The sequence below is a fragment of the Micromonas pusilla genome (genome assembly GCF_000151265.4).
Source record: "Micromonas pusilla CCMP1545 genomic scaffold MICPUCscaffold_8, whole genome shotgun sequence".
Classification (NCBI taxonomy): Eukaryota; Viridiplantae; Chlorophyta; class Mamiellophyceae; order Mamiellales; family Mamiellaceae; genus Micromonas; species Micromonas pusilla.
Window position 1 is genome coordinate 576475 of NW_003315889.1, and position 15665 is coordinate 592139.

The 15665-nt window shown below is 67.1% G+C and overlaps 8 protein-coding genes across 8 annotated transcripts; 4 read left to right on the forward strand and 4 right to left on the reverse strand.

The window, feature by feature from the left end:
• Positions 1 to 512: 512 nt before the first annotated feature.
• MICPUCDRAFT_60123 (uncharacterized protein) lies at positions 513 to 944 on the forward strand (the record flags this gene model as incomplete). Its single annotated transcript, XM_003060332.1, has 1 exon — positions 513 to 944. The coding sequence occupies one exon, from the start codon at positions 513 to 515 to the stop codon at positions 942 to 944; it is 432 nt and encodes a 143-aa protein (XP_003060378.1).
• A 176-nt stretch (positions 945 to 1120) lies between these two features.
• On the reverse strand, positions 1121 to 2440 carry MICPUCDRAFT_40950 (uncharacterized protein; the record flags this gene model as incomplete). The annotated part of the gene is made up of 2 exons (XM_003060632.1): positions 1121 to 2248; positions 2438 to 2440. 2 exons carry the CDS (start codon positions 2438 to 2440, stop codon positions 1121 to 1123), a joined length of 1131 nt encoding a protein of 376 aa, XP_003060678.1.
• Positions 2441 to 3010: 570 nt separating this feature from the next.
• On the forward strand, positions 3011 to 4375 carry MICPUCDRAFT_60125 (uncharacterized protein; the record flags this gene model as incomplete). Its single annotated transcript, XM_003060333.1, has 1 exon — positions 3011 to 4375. One exon carries the CDS (start codon positions 3011 to 3013, stop codon positions 4373 to 4375), a length of 1365 nt encoding a protein of 454 aa, XP_003060379.1.
• A 137-nt stretch (positions 4376 to 4512) lies between these two features.
• Positions 4513 to 7433, reverse strand: MICPUCDRAFT_47901 (uncharacterized protein; the record flags this gene model as incomplete). The annotated part of the gene is made up of 2 exons (XM_003060633.1): positions 7107 to 7433; positions 4513 to 6933 (listed from the first exon to the last, which is right to left on the reverse strand). Exons 1-2 carry the CDS (start codon positions 7383 to 7385, stop codon positions 4513 to 4515), a joined length of 2700 nt encoding a protein of 899 aa, XP_003060679.1. The 5' UTR covers positions 7386 to 7433.
• A 107-nt stretch (positions 7434 to 7540) lies between these two features.
• Positions 7541 to 9062, forward strand: MICPUCDRAFT_60127 (uncharacterized protein). The gene is made up of 2 exons (XM_003060334.1): positions 7541 to 7840; positions 8035 to 9062. The coding sequence occupies exons 1-2, from the start codon at positions 7716 to 7718 to the stop codon at positions 8957 to 8959; spliced, it is 1050 nt and encodes a 349-aa protein (XP_003060380.1). The 5' UTR covers positions 7541 to 7715; the 3' UTR covers positions 8960 to 9062.
• Positions 9063 to 9093: 31 nt separating this feature from the next.
• MICPUCDRAFT_19146 (uncharacterized protein) lies at positions 9094 to 10296 on the reverse strand (the record flags this gene model as incomplete). Its single annotated transcript, XM_003060634.1, has 2 exons — positions 9094 to 9396; positions 9628 to 10296. Coding segments are annotated over 2 exons (972 nt in total), but the record flags the coding sequence as incomplete, so codon positions are not given.
• A 702-nt stretch (positions 10297 to 10998) lies between these two features.
• Positions 10999 to 11910, forward strand: MICPUCDRAFT_19208 (glycosyltransferase family 25 protein; the record flags this gene model as incomplete). The annotated part of the gene is made up of 1 exon (XM_003060335.1): positions 10999 to 11910. A coding segment is annotated over one exon (912 nt), but the record flags the coding sequence as incomplete, so codon positions are not given.
• Positions 11911 to 13180: 1270 nt separating this feature from the next.
• On the reverse strand, positions 13181 to 14574 carry MICPUCDRAFT_49650 (uncharacterized protein). Its single transcript, XM_003060635.1, has 3 exons — positions 14460 to 14574; positions 14060 to 14143; positions 13181 to 13863 (listed from the first exon to the last, which is right to left on the reverse strand). Exons 1-3 carry the CDS (start codon positions 14553 to 14555, stop codon positions 13255 to 13257), a joined length of 789 nt encoding a protein of 262 aa, XP_003060681.1. The 5' UTR covers positions 14556 to 14574; the 3' UTR covers positions 13181 to 13254.
• Positions 14575 to 15665: the final 1091 nt, after the last annotated feature.

The window sequence follows — 15665 nt, forward strand, 5'->3', positions numbered from 1 at the left end:
ACGACGACGACGACGACGACGACGACGACGACGCGCCTTCCGGGATCCCCGTGCGCAGGAAAAACGCGCGCGTCTGCGCGCTCGTCGCGTTCTCGACCATCGTCCCGCCGCCCGCGGTCGCGTCGCGCCACGACGACTGCAAGCTCGCGGTCGTGAGCCCTCTCGCGTAGCCCTTGCGTCGCGCTCGGCGCGCGCTCTCCTTGTCCTTCCCTTTCCTCGCGGCCGCGCTCAGGGTGACGCGCGCGGGCGCGTCGGTCGCCGCGCGGGAGCCGCGATCCATGTCGGCCGACGACGGGGGGGGATGGGGGCGGCGGCGGCGAGGAGGAAGGAGCGAAGGCGTCGGGCCGTCGCGCGCGCGACAGAGTGCTGAAGGCGAAGGGGCTCTCACACTGCAGCAGGTCTCCGTCCTCAAGTTCTGCAGTGCCTGGAAGGGCACTTCAGTTCAAAAAAAAGGAATAGCGTTCGCTTCAAAGCCACGACCTCCTCACTCCGCGCCGCCCCGAGCAGCCGCCATGCCCCCAAAAGCCAAACCAATCTGCATGTACGAGAACTGCGATGCGCCGGCTGTCCGAGTGTGCATCGCTCGCTGCGGCCGCATCCTCTGCGACGCGCACGGGTCCCTGATAGACCCGGGGTACGTGGACGACGCCGGCGGGAAGTGGTACCAGGCGTGCAACGCGTGCGACGCCGCCGTGTGCCAGCACTGCGGCGGTGGCGAAGGCCTCGGCATCCCGTGCTCCTACTCACTGATCAACGGCAACAACAAGTGCGAAGGCTGCGCGCGGAACAAGAGGCCCGCGAAGAAGAAGCCCAAGAAGGCCCCGAAGAAGAAGGCCCCGAAGAAGGCCCCGAAGAAAGACCCCAAGAAGGAAAAAAGAATTCCGGGTCACGGCAAGAACCTCGCGCCGAAGAAGACGCTCGAGAAGAAGTCCTCCGTCGCGTAGGAGGAACGACGCTCGAGAAGAAGTCCTCCGTCGCGTAGGAGGAACGACGGCGCGCGCGCGAACGACGAAGCGAAGCGAAGACGAGAAGACGACGACGAATCGAATCCAAGCCCACACACGTACGTGAAGCCTGCTATTTTTACCGACAAACGCGCCCGTCCGCGTGGGTTTAGGTACTACTCGCTCCGCAACGCGGCGGCCATCCTCCCCGCGACGCCCGGCCTTCCCAGCCCCACCCCCCCCATCCCGCCCCCCGCGACGTCCTCCCGCGCGTAAAACAATATGTACCCGTGCTCGGTGTTGCTCCCGCCGTGCTCGCGCGTCGACCCGAAGACGTTTTGCAACGCGGAGGCGTCCGCCAGCTGGACGTCGTCGTCGTCGTAGGTGAGCCACTGCCCGTGCGATTTCACCAGGCACACGTAGTGGCCGTGGTTCGGGCCGCTGCCGACGTGGACGACGACGGCGAACAAGCCGTACGCCGCGTCCGGGGTCCCCGGGAGATCGTCTTCCATGTTGTTGAGCTTGAGCTCGTCCGGGAACACGACGCGATGCATGAGCTTTTTGTGGCGACCGAGCGACTCGATGTACTTGAACCGCTTGAGGTGCATCGCGAGCACCGGCGGCGCGGTCTTCACGAGCATCCGCTTGTGCGCTTCCTGTAACCCCCCGCACGCGTCGCACTGGAACTTATCCGCGCTGTCTAAGGTTTCGTTGCTGCTGAACGTACGCAGACACGAGGTGACGCTCGCGTTTTGCTCCACGTCCAGGCTCAGATCTAAAAACGCCTCCTTCCTCGACGTGACGTTCTCGCACCACAGACACCGCGTCTGGTTCGTCAGCTGCCCCTGAAAGATGTCGTGGATCCACGTCGTGATCGGCGGCGCGCTCGCGCCCGCGGGCGTCGGGTGCGCCGCGCGGTGTTCCTTCTCTAATATCTCCACGCACTCGTTCAGGACGTAATTCAGAAACTCGTGCGCGTCTTGGTGCATGAACGATCGAAACAGCTCGTTGTCCTTCTTCAGACGCGCGATGAACTTCTTCGGGGCGAACACCCCGGTCCTCTTCTTCTGCCCCGCGATCGACGCGAAGAGCTCGCCCAGGCACGTCAGGAGGTTCTCCTCGTGGTCTTTCGCGAGCTCGGCGTGGTACCTCAGCACGCGATCTCGGAACGGCTGGCAAAAGTACAGCGCCTGCAGGACGCTGTTCGCGTAGCACGTGTTCCCGAAGTTCTCCAGACCGAAGTACCGCTCGCCGTCGGGGATGTCCCCGGCGAACGCCTTCTCGAGCTTGTTCGCGCTGTTGCCCTGCGCGCGGAGGACGACGAGGGCGGGAGGGGGACGGCGTCAGGCGGAGCGAGGGCGTCGCGGGCTGGCGAATTTGAGAGAGGAAACGACGAAGGCATCAATCAGGGCGGGTCGCGAGGTCGACGCGCGCGCGGCTCGCGCCGCCGAGCGACGCGGACGCGCCGCGCGGGTTCGAGCGAGGAGACGCACCATGACGTCGACGAGGCGATGCGCGCGCTGAACCCTCGCGCGCGTCTCCCGACGCGCGAGCTGCTGTGCGCGCGACGAGGAACCGTCGCGCGAAGAAACCCTCGCCCGACGAGTTTTCTGTTTCTTTGGCAGCGTTTTTTCGGGACTCGATAGACTCGAAGCCGCTCACGCGCCACCAGCGCCGCCTCGCCTTCTCCGAGGCTCGCTCGCACGCTCGCTCGCGGCGTTTCCTAGGACGCGACCGGACGTTGGACGGATGGACGGCCGCGGGGCGTCCGTTTCGGGAGTTCCCGCGACGACAGGACGACGCCGTCGAGACGCGCGCGGTGCGCAGAGCAGAGCAGCGCACGCCGCACGCGTCGCGTCGCGTCGTCCCCGCGGACGAGTCGACGCCGAGGAAACGACGCGCACGCGCGCGCGCGTCCTCCGCCGCCGCGACGCCGTCGTCGTCGCCGCCGCTGACGTCGTCGCGGCGACGCGAACGGGCCGTCTCGCGGCGTTCGAGCGGCGAGGGTCCCGCCGCCGTCCGTCCTCCGCGCGGCCGGGCGCGGCGCCGCGTCCGCGGACGCGAGAATGTATCGATACAGCGACACCCTCGAGTTCGACCTCGCGGTCCTGCTCTTCGTCGTCGTCGTCATGCCGTGCGCGGTGCTCCTCATGCAGAGCAAGTCCAAGCTCGCGCGCGCGGCGTCGTTCGCGCTGATGTTTCTCGCGTTTTTCTACGTCGGCGGGTTCGAGCACTATCGACTGCACAGGCCGGAGGTCACCGAGGCGGGACTCAAGCGCGCGCTCGTTCCGAACGTCGTCTTGGAGATGATCGAGTCCGAGTTCGAGTTGAAGTACCTCCCCATCGCGGGGTCCGACGCGCGGATCGCGGAGGCGGTCGAGGACGTCGCCGCGGCGCGCGCGGTCGCGGCGCGAGGCGGCGCGAACGACGCGGAAGAAACCGCCGCCGGCGTCGTCGACGCCGACGACCCTCTGATCGTGCACTTGTCGCACAAGGGCGCGGGGGATCGTTTCTTCCGCACCGCGCTGCACGCGCTCGAGGTGAACACGTGCGGCGGCGCGGGCGCGAACGGCACGGACGCGAGCGGCGCGGGGGCTTCGACGAACGACGACCGGTGCGTGCGGTGGTGCAGCGGCTCGGAGGAAAACTTCAGGCAAGACGTGCACTCGTTCACGTTCGAATCCCCGATGCCGCGATCGATGCGACTGCTCGGGCGCGACTACCGCGCGGTCTTCGTCGTTCGCGACCCGCGCGACCTCGTCGCTCAGGCGTACTTGGAGCACCTGGAGACGTCCGCGGCGTGGGCGCGGTTGCCGAGGGACGATCTCCACGGCGACTCGTTCCAGTCGCGTCTTCGCGCGATGTCCGCGGAGGACGGCGTCGACCTCGAGATCGATCGCTTCACCGCGTCGATATCCCTCGCGCTGAACTTCCAGAGGATGTTCTTAGGTCACGGGCGCGCTCTGGAAGGGAGCCACGACAACGCCGTCGGCGAGTTCGCGCGAAGCATGCGCGCGTTCGCGACGGCGGCGGACGACGGCGTGCGTTTCGTGCGCTTCGAAGATTTGCTCGCGGCTCGGCCGGAAGGGTTCGAGCTCCTCGGTCGGTGGTTTGGTCTGTCCGACGGCGCGGAGTTAGACGCGTTCGTGAACGCGTGCGGGAGAGCGCAAGTGGAAGCGCTCGGGCTCGGTTTGGACGACGCCGCGGTCGATGGGGAGAAAGAGAAAGCGCGGCGCGTTCCCGAGGACGGGGAGATTTACTGCGACGGCGGCGGGTGCGCGGAGTCGTCGCACCTCCTCCCTCCCGGGGCGTGGAAGGAGCACTTCTCGGAGAGAAACGCGCAGAGGTTCGAGAAAGAACACGCGACGTTGCTGCGGAGCATGGGGTACCTCGCGTCGTCGGATGGTGGAAGCACCATCGCCGCGGTGTGAGGGAGGGACTTCACCGGAGTGGAGAGCGAGCGCGTTTTCATCAATGCGAGCACCGAACGACCGAAACACGTCGCGTCTTCGCTTAAAATCTACTATCCTATGCTGCACGTGTATGTACACGTACTGGGCGTACCTAGCTAGGGTTTGACGTATCGGTAAATGAGCTCGAGGCCGTTGTTCTCTTTCAAGATCTCGAGCATCGGCGGGTGAATCGCGAGCCGAGCGCACGCGATGGCGGCGTTTTTCTGAGCCGCGCCCGCGCGCCGGTGACACGCCGCGAGGAGCGGCGTCACGGGTTTCAACTCCGCGATCTTCGCGAGCAGAGACGGCTCTTTCGCGACGTCCGCGAGCGCGAGAGCCGCGTTCCCGACGACGCCGTCGCTCGCGTCGTCCGCGCTCACCGCGCGCACGAGCACGCCAGCCGCGCACGCGCACATCGCGACGCGTCCCTCCGCGGACGCGCCCGACGCGAGAACCGCGAGGACCCTCACCGCGGACTCCAGCGCGCCGCCCGTCTCCGCGTCGAGATTCTTCACGCCGCCGCCGTCGAGTATCGATCGCGCGAACGCGGCGACCGCGGCGGCGCCGCCCGCGCCGTCGTTCGCGAGCATCGCGACGGCGCACGTCGGCTCTCGCGCGAGTCGCGCCAACGCCGCCGCCGCCCTCGCCGGGATCGACGGAGGCGACGCCACGCCGAGGAGGGGGAGGACGTGCGTCGCAGCCTTCGCTTTAGCCGCGGACGCGCGCGCGGCGGGCTCGACGAGGACGTTGACGAGCGCCGCGAGCGCGCTCGTCACGGTCGCGGCGTCGTCGACTTCGCCGACGGGCGCCGCCGCCGCCGCCGTCGTCTCGACCGCGGCGACGTCCCTCTTCTTCGCCGGCAGCGCGGCGCCGCCGAGCCCGGCGACGCCGCCGCCGGCCGCGGTCGCGGCCGCGGTCGCTTTGCCCGCCTTCGACGCCGCGTCCGACGCGGGAAGCAGCGACACGAGCGCCTTGATCGCGCGCGCGTCGTTCGCGAGCTGCCCGCGAATGTCCGCGTCGCCGCACAAGTTACCCAACAACGCCGCGGCTCTCTCCGACAGCGCGGAGACGCCGCACGTCAACACCGGAGTGATGATCCCCGGGACCGTCGTATTCGCGACCTCGCAGCACGCCCTCAGCGCCACCTTCGTCTTCGTCTCCAGCGCGCAGTTCCCGAGCAGCGACAGCGCGTGCGCGGCGACGACGCGATCCGCGTCCGACGGTGTCTGACGTTGTCCGACGTCGTCCGACGAGTTCGACGCCAACCGAAGCATCTCCACGCACGCGTTGATCGGTCCGTGCGGGGACACGTCCGAGGACAGCGCGTTCGCGATTCGTCGTCGCGGCGCGTCCTCCGCGGAGCACGTGTGCAGGAGGAACGCGGCCGCGCACGACGCTTTCCTCGCGGCACCGCCGCCGGCGACTTGGGAATCTTTCATCACGCTCATCTCTCGCTTTCCCGCGTTCCAACTCGAGGTCAAAAACCCGACGACGATGTCCAGACCGTCCATGTTCATCAGCGCGTCGACGTTTTGTTCCGAGAGGCACGCCGCGCGAAGCGCGCGTATCGGGCCTAACCCGCGACCGAGGTGGCCCGGTTTGCCCATCGAGACGACCGCGACCTCGCGCAGGAGCTTCGCGATGCCGACGCCTTCGCCCGCGCGCGCGTAGACTCGGCACGCCTCGGAGCTCTCCAACAGCTTTTCGAGCTTCGCGTAGTCGACCGCGGTGGAGGCCGACGGCGCGCCGGCGTCGCCTTCCTTAATCTCCGCGCCGACGGTTTTAAACAGCGACTCGAGCGTCCGCAGGGTGTTAAAATCCGTCCCGTCGACTTCGCCGGCTTTTCCCTCGCCCGCTCTTCGCATCCCGCGCTCGACCTCCGCTTCTTTCCTCGCCTCGTCGTACATCACCTCCGCGGTGAGAAGCTGCTTCGCGATCTCCTTATTCCCCGGGTCGCGCTCCTTCGCCTTCGTGAGGTCCTTCACCGCGTCGATGTAGTGCTTCAGCGCCAGCCGCGCCGTCGCTCGGCGTTGCAGGCACTTGATCGCCGTCGCGTGCTTCGGGTCCTCGAGGAGGAAATCGCAAATTTCGATCGCCTTGTCGCAGTGCTCGATGCACTGCACGAAGCACGCGCACTTCAGCGCCGCCATCGCGGCGTTCCCGTGCAGCTCCACGGACCGTTTGTCCGCGTCTAACCCGGCTTCGTACGTCTTCAGCGCCTCCGCGTGTTGCCCCGCCTTGAACAACGCGTTCCCTTCCTCTCTCTTTCGATACGCCGTCTGCCGCCGCTCCACCTGCCGCGCGTGCCGCTTGTCGATGTCCGCCTCCATCGCCTTAAACGCGGGGTTGTTCGGCGTGTAACTCATCCACGGGTCGTCCTCGTCGTCGCTCGGCGTCCACAGGTCCCACGCGCCGTAATCGGTGCCTTTCCGCGCGGACGACGACGACGACGACGAGTCCCCGTTCGCGGCTTGGTACGCGGCGAACCGCTCGCGCGCGCGCTCGCGGCGTTCCTTCTCGCGGATCATCTCGTCGACCTGTTCGCGGAGGGAGGGTTGGGAGAGGTGAGCGCGCGATCGGGGACGGCGGCGTTCGGCCGACGGGCGACGGATCGACGGATCGCGCGCGTTTTGAGTTTTAGGCACTCCGCGCGAGCGATCGTTGACCGGCGTTCGACGCGCGGGACGACGGATACCGCGCGCGCGCGCACCTTTTGCTTGACCTCCTTCTTCTTCTCCTCCGGAAGGTTCTCGTACTTCCGCTTCTCCGCGTCTTCTTCATTCTCCTTCTCCTTCTTCGCCGCGGTCTCCTCCTCCGCGGCCTTCTCCGCGATCCGCTTGTCGACGTACTCCGCGCTGATCTTCCCGCTGTGTAAGCCTTCGATCAGGCGGCTGACGTCCTCGACCTCGTCCAGGAACCCCTCCGCGTCCGCGATGTTCGGCGGGAGGTTCCCTTTCCCGTACCCGGGTATCTCCCCGGACGCGGTCATGACGGCGGGCGACCCTGCGGCACGGTCGCTCTCCTCCCTCGGCGCTCGGCTCACAGTGGTGGGGAAACATGCCAGCTGTCGCGAATGACTCGTCGTGTGCAAATATTTTTCGCTGAAGTTTTCAGAGACGGTCCCCTCCGAGTCACAACGCCGCGCGCATCGCGCGCAGACCGAATATCTGGGACCCGCCGCGCGGTCTCCTCGCGAGCGCCGTCTCGCGTCGCTTCGTCCCCGCGCGTCACCGCGTCGTCGTCACGCGCGTCGTCGCGCGCGCGAGCCCCGCGAAGGTTTCGTCTCAGAATCGGAAGAAGCGCCCCGTTTCCCGTTGAAATGGCCGCTCGGAAGAAGGGCGCGAAGGCGAGCGCGTCGAAGAAGGTCGCGTGCGTCGCGAAAATAACGACCGCGAAGGTCACGAAGGCGAAGAAGAAGTCGCTCAAGGCTGCGGACAAGCGTCGGTGCGTTCGCGACGCGCGTCTCTCCCCCGCTTCGCTCGCCCGAAAAACTTTACGAGATTTCGGGGTGCCACTTTTTTTTTGGGGTGCCATGTTGTATGGGCATTTGCATTGACGATTTTTTTCGGACGCGTGATTACGCATACGACTGTATCGATACTCGTTTCTAACCGTACCCCTCGATTTCGAACCTCCAGGAACATCAACGCGCGGTCGAAGAAGATCCTCCGCTTCTGCGATCTTGGGCACATGCGAGGCAAGTGGATGGAGCTGTCGTACCGCAACCGCATCGGCGAGAGCCTGGCGAGCGTGTACGGCGCCACGTTCAAGGAAGGGTCGTGGTGGTACGAAAACCCGGACGAGGACAAATTCTTCGCCGCGCTGTTTCAACGCGCGTCTGGGGGGAAGCCGCTGTCCCAAGTCGACGTCGCGCGCGTGTTTTTAAAGGGAGACAAGAGGCAGATCAATATTCACGAGCCCGCTCTCAGGAAGGTTGGCCTCTCGAAGGACGCGCTGCGAGATTTGTTCTGCGTGACGAAGGCTGCGGGGGGAGAGGGCGTCGTGGAGATTCCGCAGCCGGAGGGCGACTCCGTCGCGTTCGGGGAGGTGCCCGCGGTGGAAGAGGATGATGACGATGATGCCACCGTCGACGACGATGCCACCGTCGGGGCTGCTGGGGCGATGGAGGAGGATCAGGACTTGAGCAATTTTGGCTCGTGCGAGAGCGGAGGCATGGATGACACCGTGTTCCACGGGCCCGGGGGGGACGCGATTTGGGGGGAGGGGAAGCTCGGGTTCGGGAACGATGTCGTCAGCTTGTCGCAGCCGCTCGAGGACTTCACCATCGGAAAGTTTGACGATATCTTCCCGCAGAACTGCTGCGTGGATGACGTGGACGCTAAGGACCCGAACGCGCAGCTGTACCCGCTGCAGACGTGGCTGCAACAGGCGGAGATGTTAACGGACGGGATCAGCGGTCAACTCCGAGGGTCCCCTATGGAAAAGAGCCTCATCCCGCACGTTGAGAAGATCAACGAACACTTCAGCGCGATGAGCGCCAAGGTGACCCAGCAAATTGATGCGAACAACGCGTTGGCGTCGTTTCTTAAAATCGACCCGTGAAGCGCGCGGCGGCGCGGTGTACATTGACAACAAGTCTCACTAGGAGATCAAACATACGTAGCAAAAACACGACGTGTATGGAACAAGACCTAATATCATATCTACGTGTACTCGTCGCACGTCGTCCATCGTCGCTACTCGTCGAAGAAGACGTCCGCGACGACGCTGAAGTGATCGCTCGGGTACTCCTCGTTCGGGATCCCTCTTGTCGGCGCGCTCGGAGGCATCAGCACCCGCCGCGCGTGCACGCCGTCGCCTAAGAACACGTAATCCACCGTCCCGGTGAACTTCCCGTGGCACGACGTCGCTCGAGGCTCCGTCCCGCCGTTCACGCTCGCGTACGCGCTGACCAGTTTGCCGCGCATCGAGTGCGCGACGCGTCCTCGGTTGCCCTCGAGCGCGGTCATCATGTCCCTGACTTGACGCGCGTCGTGTCGCTTCGCCGTCGTACTCGACAGCGCCGTGGTCGACGCGTCCGCGCCGCGGGCAGCGCCCGCGGCGTCGCCTAACGCTAAGCGCAGGCCTTCCATGTCCCAGTAGTTATCGCTCATGCGAACGGCGGCGTTTTCAGACGCGCCGCCGCCGCCGCCGCGGACGCCCGCCGCCTCCTCCTCCTCCCATCTCGCCCACGCGCGCGTCTCGTCGTCGTCGGCTTCGTCGTCGTCGACGTCCATGCCGACGTCATCGTACGCGCGCGCGCCCGCGTCGAGAACCCCGGACATTTCCCTTCGATTGACTCGCGTCACGTCGAGGACGCCTCTGGAGACGAACCGATACAAATCGCTCCCCGGCTCCGCGTTGAAGTCCCCGAGAAGCATCGCCCTCGGCGTGCGATCGGACGTCTCCGCCATCGCCGCTCGATTCGCTTCCACGCGATCGATGAACACGCGCAGTTGACCGAGCTTCTTATCCCCTCGCTGCGGGTTGAACAGGAGGTGAACGCACCCGACGACGATCGGCGGGCCGTCGCCGCGAATCGGCCGCAACCGCGCGATCGCCGCGGCGTTGTGCATCAGCCCGCTCGTCGAGAAGTCGATCGCCTCGAACCCGACGCACTCGAACTTAGTAGAGTCGTAGAACACGCTGCTTCCGTCGAGCTTCTCCCCCGATCGCGGCGCGTGCAGACCCTCGTACCCGTCGCTCGCGAGCGCTCTCGAGACGCCGTCGAAATCCTCGCACTCCTGCACGCCGAGGACGTCCGGTCTGAGGAGCTTCACCTCGCGCGCGATCCCTCGCAGCCGCGGCGCCCACGCGAGGAGGTCGTCTCTCGTGCCGCGGTACAGCTCCGCGCGGTGCTTCCACACGTGCGAGTCCGCGAGGAGGTTGTAGGACATCACGCGCACGTCGCTCGGCGTCGCCGCCGCCGTCGCGGGCGCCCAACGGCGCGCGCGGACGCCGCGCGTCACGGCGTCGTCCACGTCTCGGAACGAGCGGCCGCGGCCTCGGCCGCGGCCGCCTCGGCCGCCGCGGCCGCCGCGGCCGCCGCGGCCGCCGTCGCCGAAGCGTCCTCCCGCGCCCGCGTGCTGATGACGTTGTTGATGCCCACGGTCGAACGGCGCGCCGAACGCGGGGCGGAGCCACGGCGCGCGGTTCGGCGGGAACGGCGGTCCGTGCCCGTGATACGGTCGCGGCGGCGGAGGGCGATGGTGGTGAACTCCGTGCGGCGGTGGCGCCGCCGCCGGATGCGGCGGACGCGGCGGCGGACGCGGCGGCGGACGCGCGCGTCCCTCGTCGCCGAAGACGAACCGCACGTGCGTCCCTCGCGCCGGGGGAGGATCGCGATCGCGACGGGTTCCGAGACCCGCGTCCCCGAGCGAGGGCCACTCCTCGCGCGACATGACCGCGCTCGCTAGCGCTCGATAGGAACGACGCAGACGAGACGCGCGCGTTCGCTGGAGCATTCGAACCCGCGCATGACCCCGGGGCGCGTGCGGCGCGCGGCGACGAGTCACGACGTCCCGACGCGAGTCGCGAGATTTGTTAACACACACACAAAACACACACACACTCACTCTCGTCCGCACGCGGGGACGACGAGGATGGCGCGGGCGCGGGTCATCAGCGCGCTCGCGCTGCTCTTCGTCCTCGCGATCGCGACCGTCGTCGCCGCGGACGAGTCATGCGACGCGACGCGCGGAAGCTGCGCCGCCGACGCCGCGCCGGAGGAGTCCCCCGCGGACGTCGCGAAATTGCGAGGCCTCCCGCTCGTGCTGTGGCTGAACCTCGACGCGGACGCGGACCGACGAGGACACATGGAGCGAATGTTCGATCGCTGGAACGTGACGAACCACGTCCGCGTCCGCGGACACGACGCGCGGCGCGTGGACGTGACGACGCTTCTCCACGGCGGCGCGGCGGCGCACCCTGGCGAGATCGGCTGCACGGTATCGCACCTCAAAGCGCTGCGATACTTCGTGACGCGCACGGACGAGGACGTCGCGCTGATAATGGAGGACGACGCGGATATCGAGCAGGCGTCGCACTGGAGCTTCGCGTGGGAGGAGTTCTTTGACGCGCTGCCGGTCGACTACGACACCGTCCAGCTGTCGCTCATCAACACGCAGAGGGTGCACGTCAGTTTGCACCCGCGGTTCTCCAACGACTACGGCGCCGCCGCGTATCTGGTGACGCGTCACCACGCGACGAAACTCCTCAGACAGCACGTCGTGAGCGACGACGCGGTAGATTCCGACGACGGGGTGAAGTACAGGCTCGATAACTCGGCCACCGGGCGCGCGACCTCGGAGGAGATACTTTTCCACGCCGGCCGCGGGTACGCCGTCGCCGTTTTCAATTATAGGTATCGAGGGATGCGGACGACCATTCATCAGCACGAAGGGGAAAGCTTGGAGAGAGATCACGATCTCATACAACAACGGTCGAGCAAGCCCGTCAGGGAGTTCTGGGAACAGCACGGCTCGACGACGACGCTCTCGGTCCTGATGCGCTTCGTCTCTTTGGGATTCAATCGCCCGCCGCTGTACGACGCTCAAGGGCGCATACCGCCGATCTCGGGGTACGACTCGCCCGAGCCGCACAGGTTCGACGCGCACTTGGGGTCGTTTCCCACGCGCGAGCGAGACGATGAGAATGATTTAGACGTCATGGTAGGGTACGCCGCGGGGTACGAGCCGCGCGAATTATATCGACTCGCCGCCGCGTTTGAGGACGCGACGGCGGCGAACGAAAACGCGCGACTCGTGCTGTTCGCGACGTGCGACGTGAAAGACGGCGTGAGGCTCATGGAGACGCACCCGAAACTGCGTCTGGTGCGCCCGGAGGACGCGAGGATACCGCCGTCGACGCCTCGCGAGATCGCGGGAAACGCGGCGCTCGTCAGGTACGTCGTCGTTCGCGTCTGGTTGAGAGAGCAACTCGCGAGGGACCCGAGGCGGATTAGGAAGATGATGATCACGGACACCCGCGACGTCGCGCTGTTCGGCGATCCGTTCGAGCAGATCGACGCCTCGAACGCGCACGTCGCGCAGTTGTTCACGGAGGCGGCGACGTTCGCGGAGGAGAGAACGCGCGCGGACCTTCCGATGTATAACAACCGGTGGGTCGAAGGGTGTTACGGGCGCGAATTCCTGGACTCGATCTCGCGCGAACCCATCGTGTGCTCCGGCGTCGTCGCCGGCGGGTCGAGCGCGATGGATCGGTATCTCGGCGCGTTCATCGACGAGATGACGCGGAGAGTGCCTTGTCTGTCGAACGGCGAGGACCAGGGCTTGCTCGCGTGGATCATTCGTCGAGTGTTGAGGCCGAACGAAGACGTCGTCGTGATGAACCACTCCGCGGCGCTCGTCGCGCACGCGCCGAGGTTCGGCGCTGACGCGGACGCGGCGTACGACATCTTGAACGACCCGAGCGCGCGATTCGACGCGTCTGGAAGGTTGCTGAACGCGCTCGGGGTTCCGTACGCGATGATTCATCAGCTCGACCGGTTCCCGAGCCTGTGGAAGCGGTACTGCGATCGATACGAGGACCCGGCGTGGGCGGAGAAGAACGGTTGAACGCGGCGCGGGCGGTTGGGTGTGCGCGCGACCGCCTCGGTGGGACGCGAGTGCGGTTCTTTCCCGCCCCGGGCGAGGCGAACGCGCGCGATATATGTAGCAAAGAGACTGCCTCCTCTGAGACGGACTTAGCTCAGAGGAGGTAATTAAATCTTTGCCGTGCCCGGCGAGAGAGAGGCGGACGGGCGCGGCGAGGCGGTGATTCCGATTATATCTGATTCTCTCCTCCAATTGCAAAGAGACGAAATCGCACCCTCCACCACTCTACACCAATCACTCCAATTAGTTGCCCTCCTTCGCCTTCGCAGCCTGGATACCCTTCTGGCCCCGGAGACGACCGGTGCGGCGGGCGGCGATGAGACCAGCCTTCGCGCCGGGCGGGCGGTTGCGGCGCACCGTGGACGCGTGCCCGATGTGCTGGTGGTTACCACCACCGTGAGGGTGCTCAACCGGGTTCATCGCCACACCACGCACCTTCGGCCAGGTGGCACCGCGCTTCACCTTGAACTTGTGGTAGTTGGCGCCAGCCTTGAGCATGGGCTTGTCGCACCTCCCGCCGCCCGCGATCTGACCGACCGTCGCGCGGCACCCGGACGGGATCGTCTTCTTCGACCCGCTCGGGAGCTTGATCCGGGAGAACCCCGTGTCCGGGTTGTGCGAGATGAGGATGCAGTACTCGCCGGACGCCTTCGCGAGGACGCCGCGGTCGCCGAGCTTCGCCTCGACGTTGCAAATCACGGTACCCTCCGGCATCTGACCGATCGGGAGGATGTTCCCGACGACCAGCTGCGCCTTTTTCCCGCAGTACAGAAACTGGCCCGTGTACGTGCCCTCGGCGGCGACGAAGAGCTCCTTCTGGTGCTGGAACCTCTTGGTGTGACGGAAGGTCACCTGCGGAGAAGAGGACGGACGCGCGCGGAGAGGGCGTGGGGTTGGGGGAGAGGACGTCAGACCCGGGCGATCGTCGGCGGTCGAGAGGTCCGGCGCGCGGACGCGAGCGCGCGCGACGATGGATGCTGGCAGCGACGCGGTCGTTTTAGGGTTAGGAGGCGCGACGACGCGGGCCGGCGAACGCGGCGAGACGCACCTTCGCGAGGGGGGCACCGCGTCCGGGGTCGTGGATGATGTCGGTGACGACACCCTTAATGTACCCATGACGCTCGGCGAAATCCTGCGGGGAGAGCGCGCGCGGGCGAGGGCGTCAGCGGCGCGTTCGGAGGGTGCGGCATCGCGGCATCGAGCGCGCGCGCGAGAGAGAAAAAAACCGTGGACGCGCGCCGGCGAGCGGCGACGCGCGAGCGCGTGATCCGTCGCGACGACGTCCGCGCGCGGGAGGCGCGCCGGGAACGACGCGACGATCACGTCCGCGCGCGCGAGCGCGCGACGAAGCTCGCGCGACGCGCGTCCGCGGGGCGATGATCCCGACCCCCGCGCGGAGGACGGCGAGACGCGGATTTCCCGCGGGCGGTGCGCGGACGGGGACGTACCGATTGGCGATGCTTCGCGGCACCCTTGCGCTTGGAGGTGTTCGAGGTGAAAATCGACCCCGCACCCTTGCGCTGACCCCTGATGATACGCCCCATCCTGCTTCGTGAGGAGGTGCGCCGTGTGAAGAGGGACGCCGAGCGGCGATGCCGTCGCTTTTCACCAGACCCTAAAAATCTTAAAGGTTACAGATTCGGCCCATTTCATTCTGCATTTTTTCTCGTTTCGTTCAAACGGACGTTGAAACAGCTCACGGGCCGCGTATCACTCGTCGAGGCGCGGCCTCGCGTCTCCCGCGCCGCGACGATGCCGAGCGACCCCGATCCGTGGGCGTTCCCCGAGTCGTGCGAGAACTCGCCGATGCCCGCGAGCCCGCCCATCCCGAGCGAGCGCGAGAACGCGGCGAACGCGATGCGAGCGAGGTGCGCGCGCGCGCGCGTCGAGACGGTCGACGGCGAGCTAACGGAATCTTCTCGTTGAGCGACGCGAGACGAGATCTCGTCCTCGCGCGCGGTCGCGGTCGCCGCGTCCGTCCCTCGTCTCGAATCTCACCGCCTCTCTCCCCGGACCACCCCTCTCTCCTTCCTCAGCAACGCCACGGAGGCGGACGAGGACTGCTCCGTCCTCCTCGGCGGCACCCCCGACGCGGCGAACGCCTCGCGCGTCGCGAGCTCGGAGACGGACGGCGACGGCGGAGGCAGCGCGTACGCGACCGCGCCCGAGGGCCTCTCCGGCGGCGGCGACGGCGCGTCCCCCACCGCGGCGGCGGCGGTCGCCACCCTGCGCGCGTCCCTCCCCGCGAACGCGGCGTCCCTCCCCGCGGGCGCGTCGCTGTCCCCGCATCCGCTGCCCAAGTCGGATTCGCTCCGGTCGAACGACTCCCCGAGCGCGGCGCAAGGCACGGACGGGTTCGTGTCCTCGAACGTCAGCCAGATCGACCGCCGCGGGTCCTCGCGCCTGTCGATCCAGGACGGGTTCAAGAACGCGACCGCGGGCGCGCTCGAGCGCATGCGTGCGGCGAAGAAGGCGCCGCCGACGCCGATCGACGTCGGCGCGGCGCGACGAAGCGGCGCGACGTTCACGAGCGGCGGCGATTCGTCGTCGTCGGCGGGCGCTGGTGGGCGCCGGCGGTGGCGTTCTTGAAGCAGGCATGGGTCGGCGGGCGCGGGGGGTCGCGGCGGTGGATCTGGCTGGGGTTGGCGGGCGCG

Bases quoted from the DNA above. Each gene is read 5' to 3' on its own strand.
- MICPUCDRAFT_49650 (XM_003060635.1), bottom strand. From the start codon at position 14,555: ATGGGGCGTATCATCAGGGGTCAGCGCAAGGGTGCGGGGTCGATTTTC. The intron at 14,144-14,459 runs GTACGTCCCCGT...CTCTCCCCGCAG, and splicing joins CCGCGAAGCATCGCCAATCG to GATTTCGCCGAGCGTCATGG. The intron at 13,864-14,059 runs GTGCGTCTCGCC...TCTTCTCCGCAG, and splicing joins GCGGTGCCCCCCTCGCGAAG to GTGACCTTCCGTCACACCAA.
- MICPUCDRAFT_60127 (XM_003060334.1), top strand. From the start codon at position 7,716: ATGGCCGCTCGGAAGAAGGGCGCGAAGGCGAGCGCGTCGAAGAAGGTC. The intron at 7,841-8,034 runs GTGCGTTCGCGA...TCGAACCTCCAG, and splicing joins AAGGCTGCGGACAAGCGTCG to GAACATCAACGCGCGGTCGA.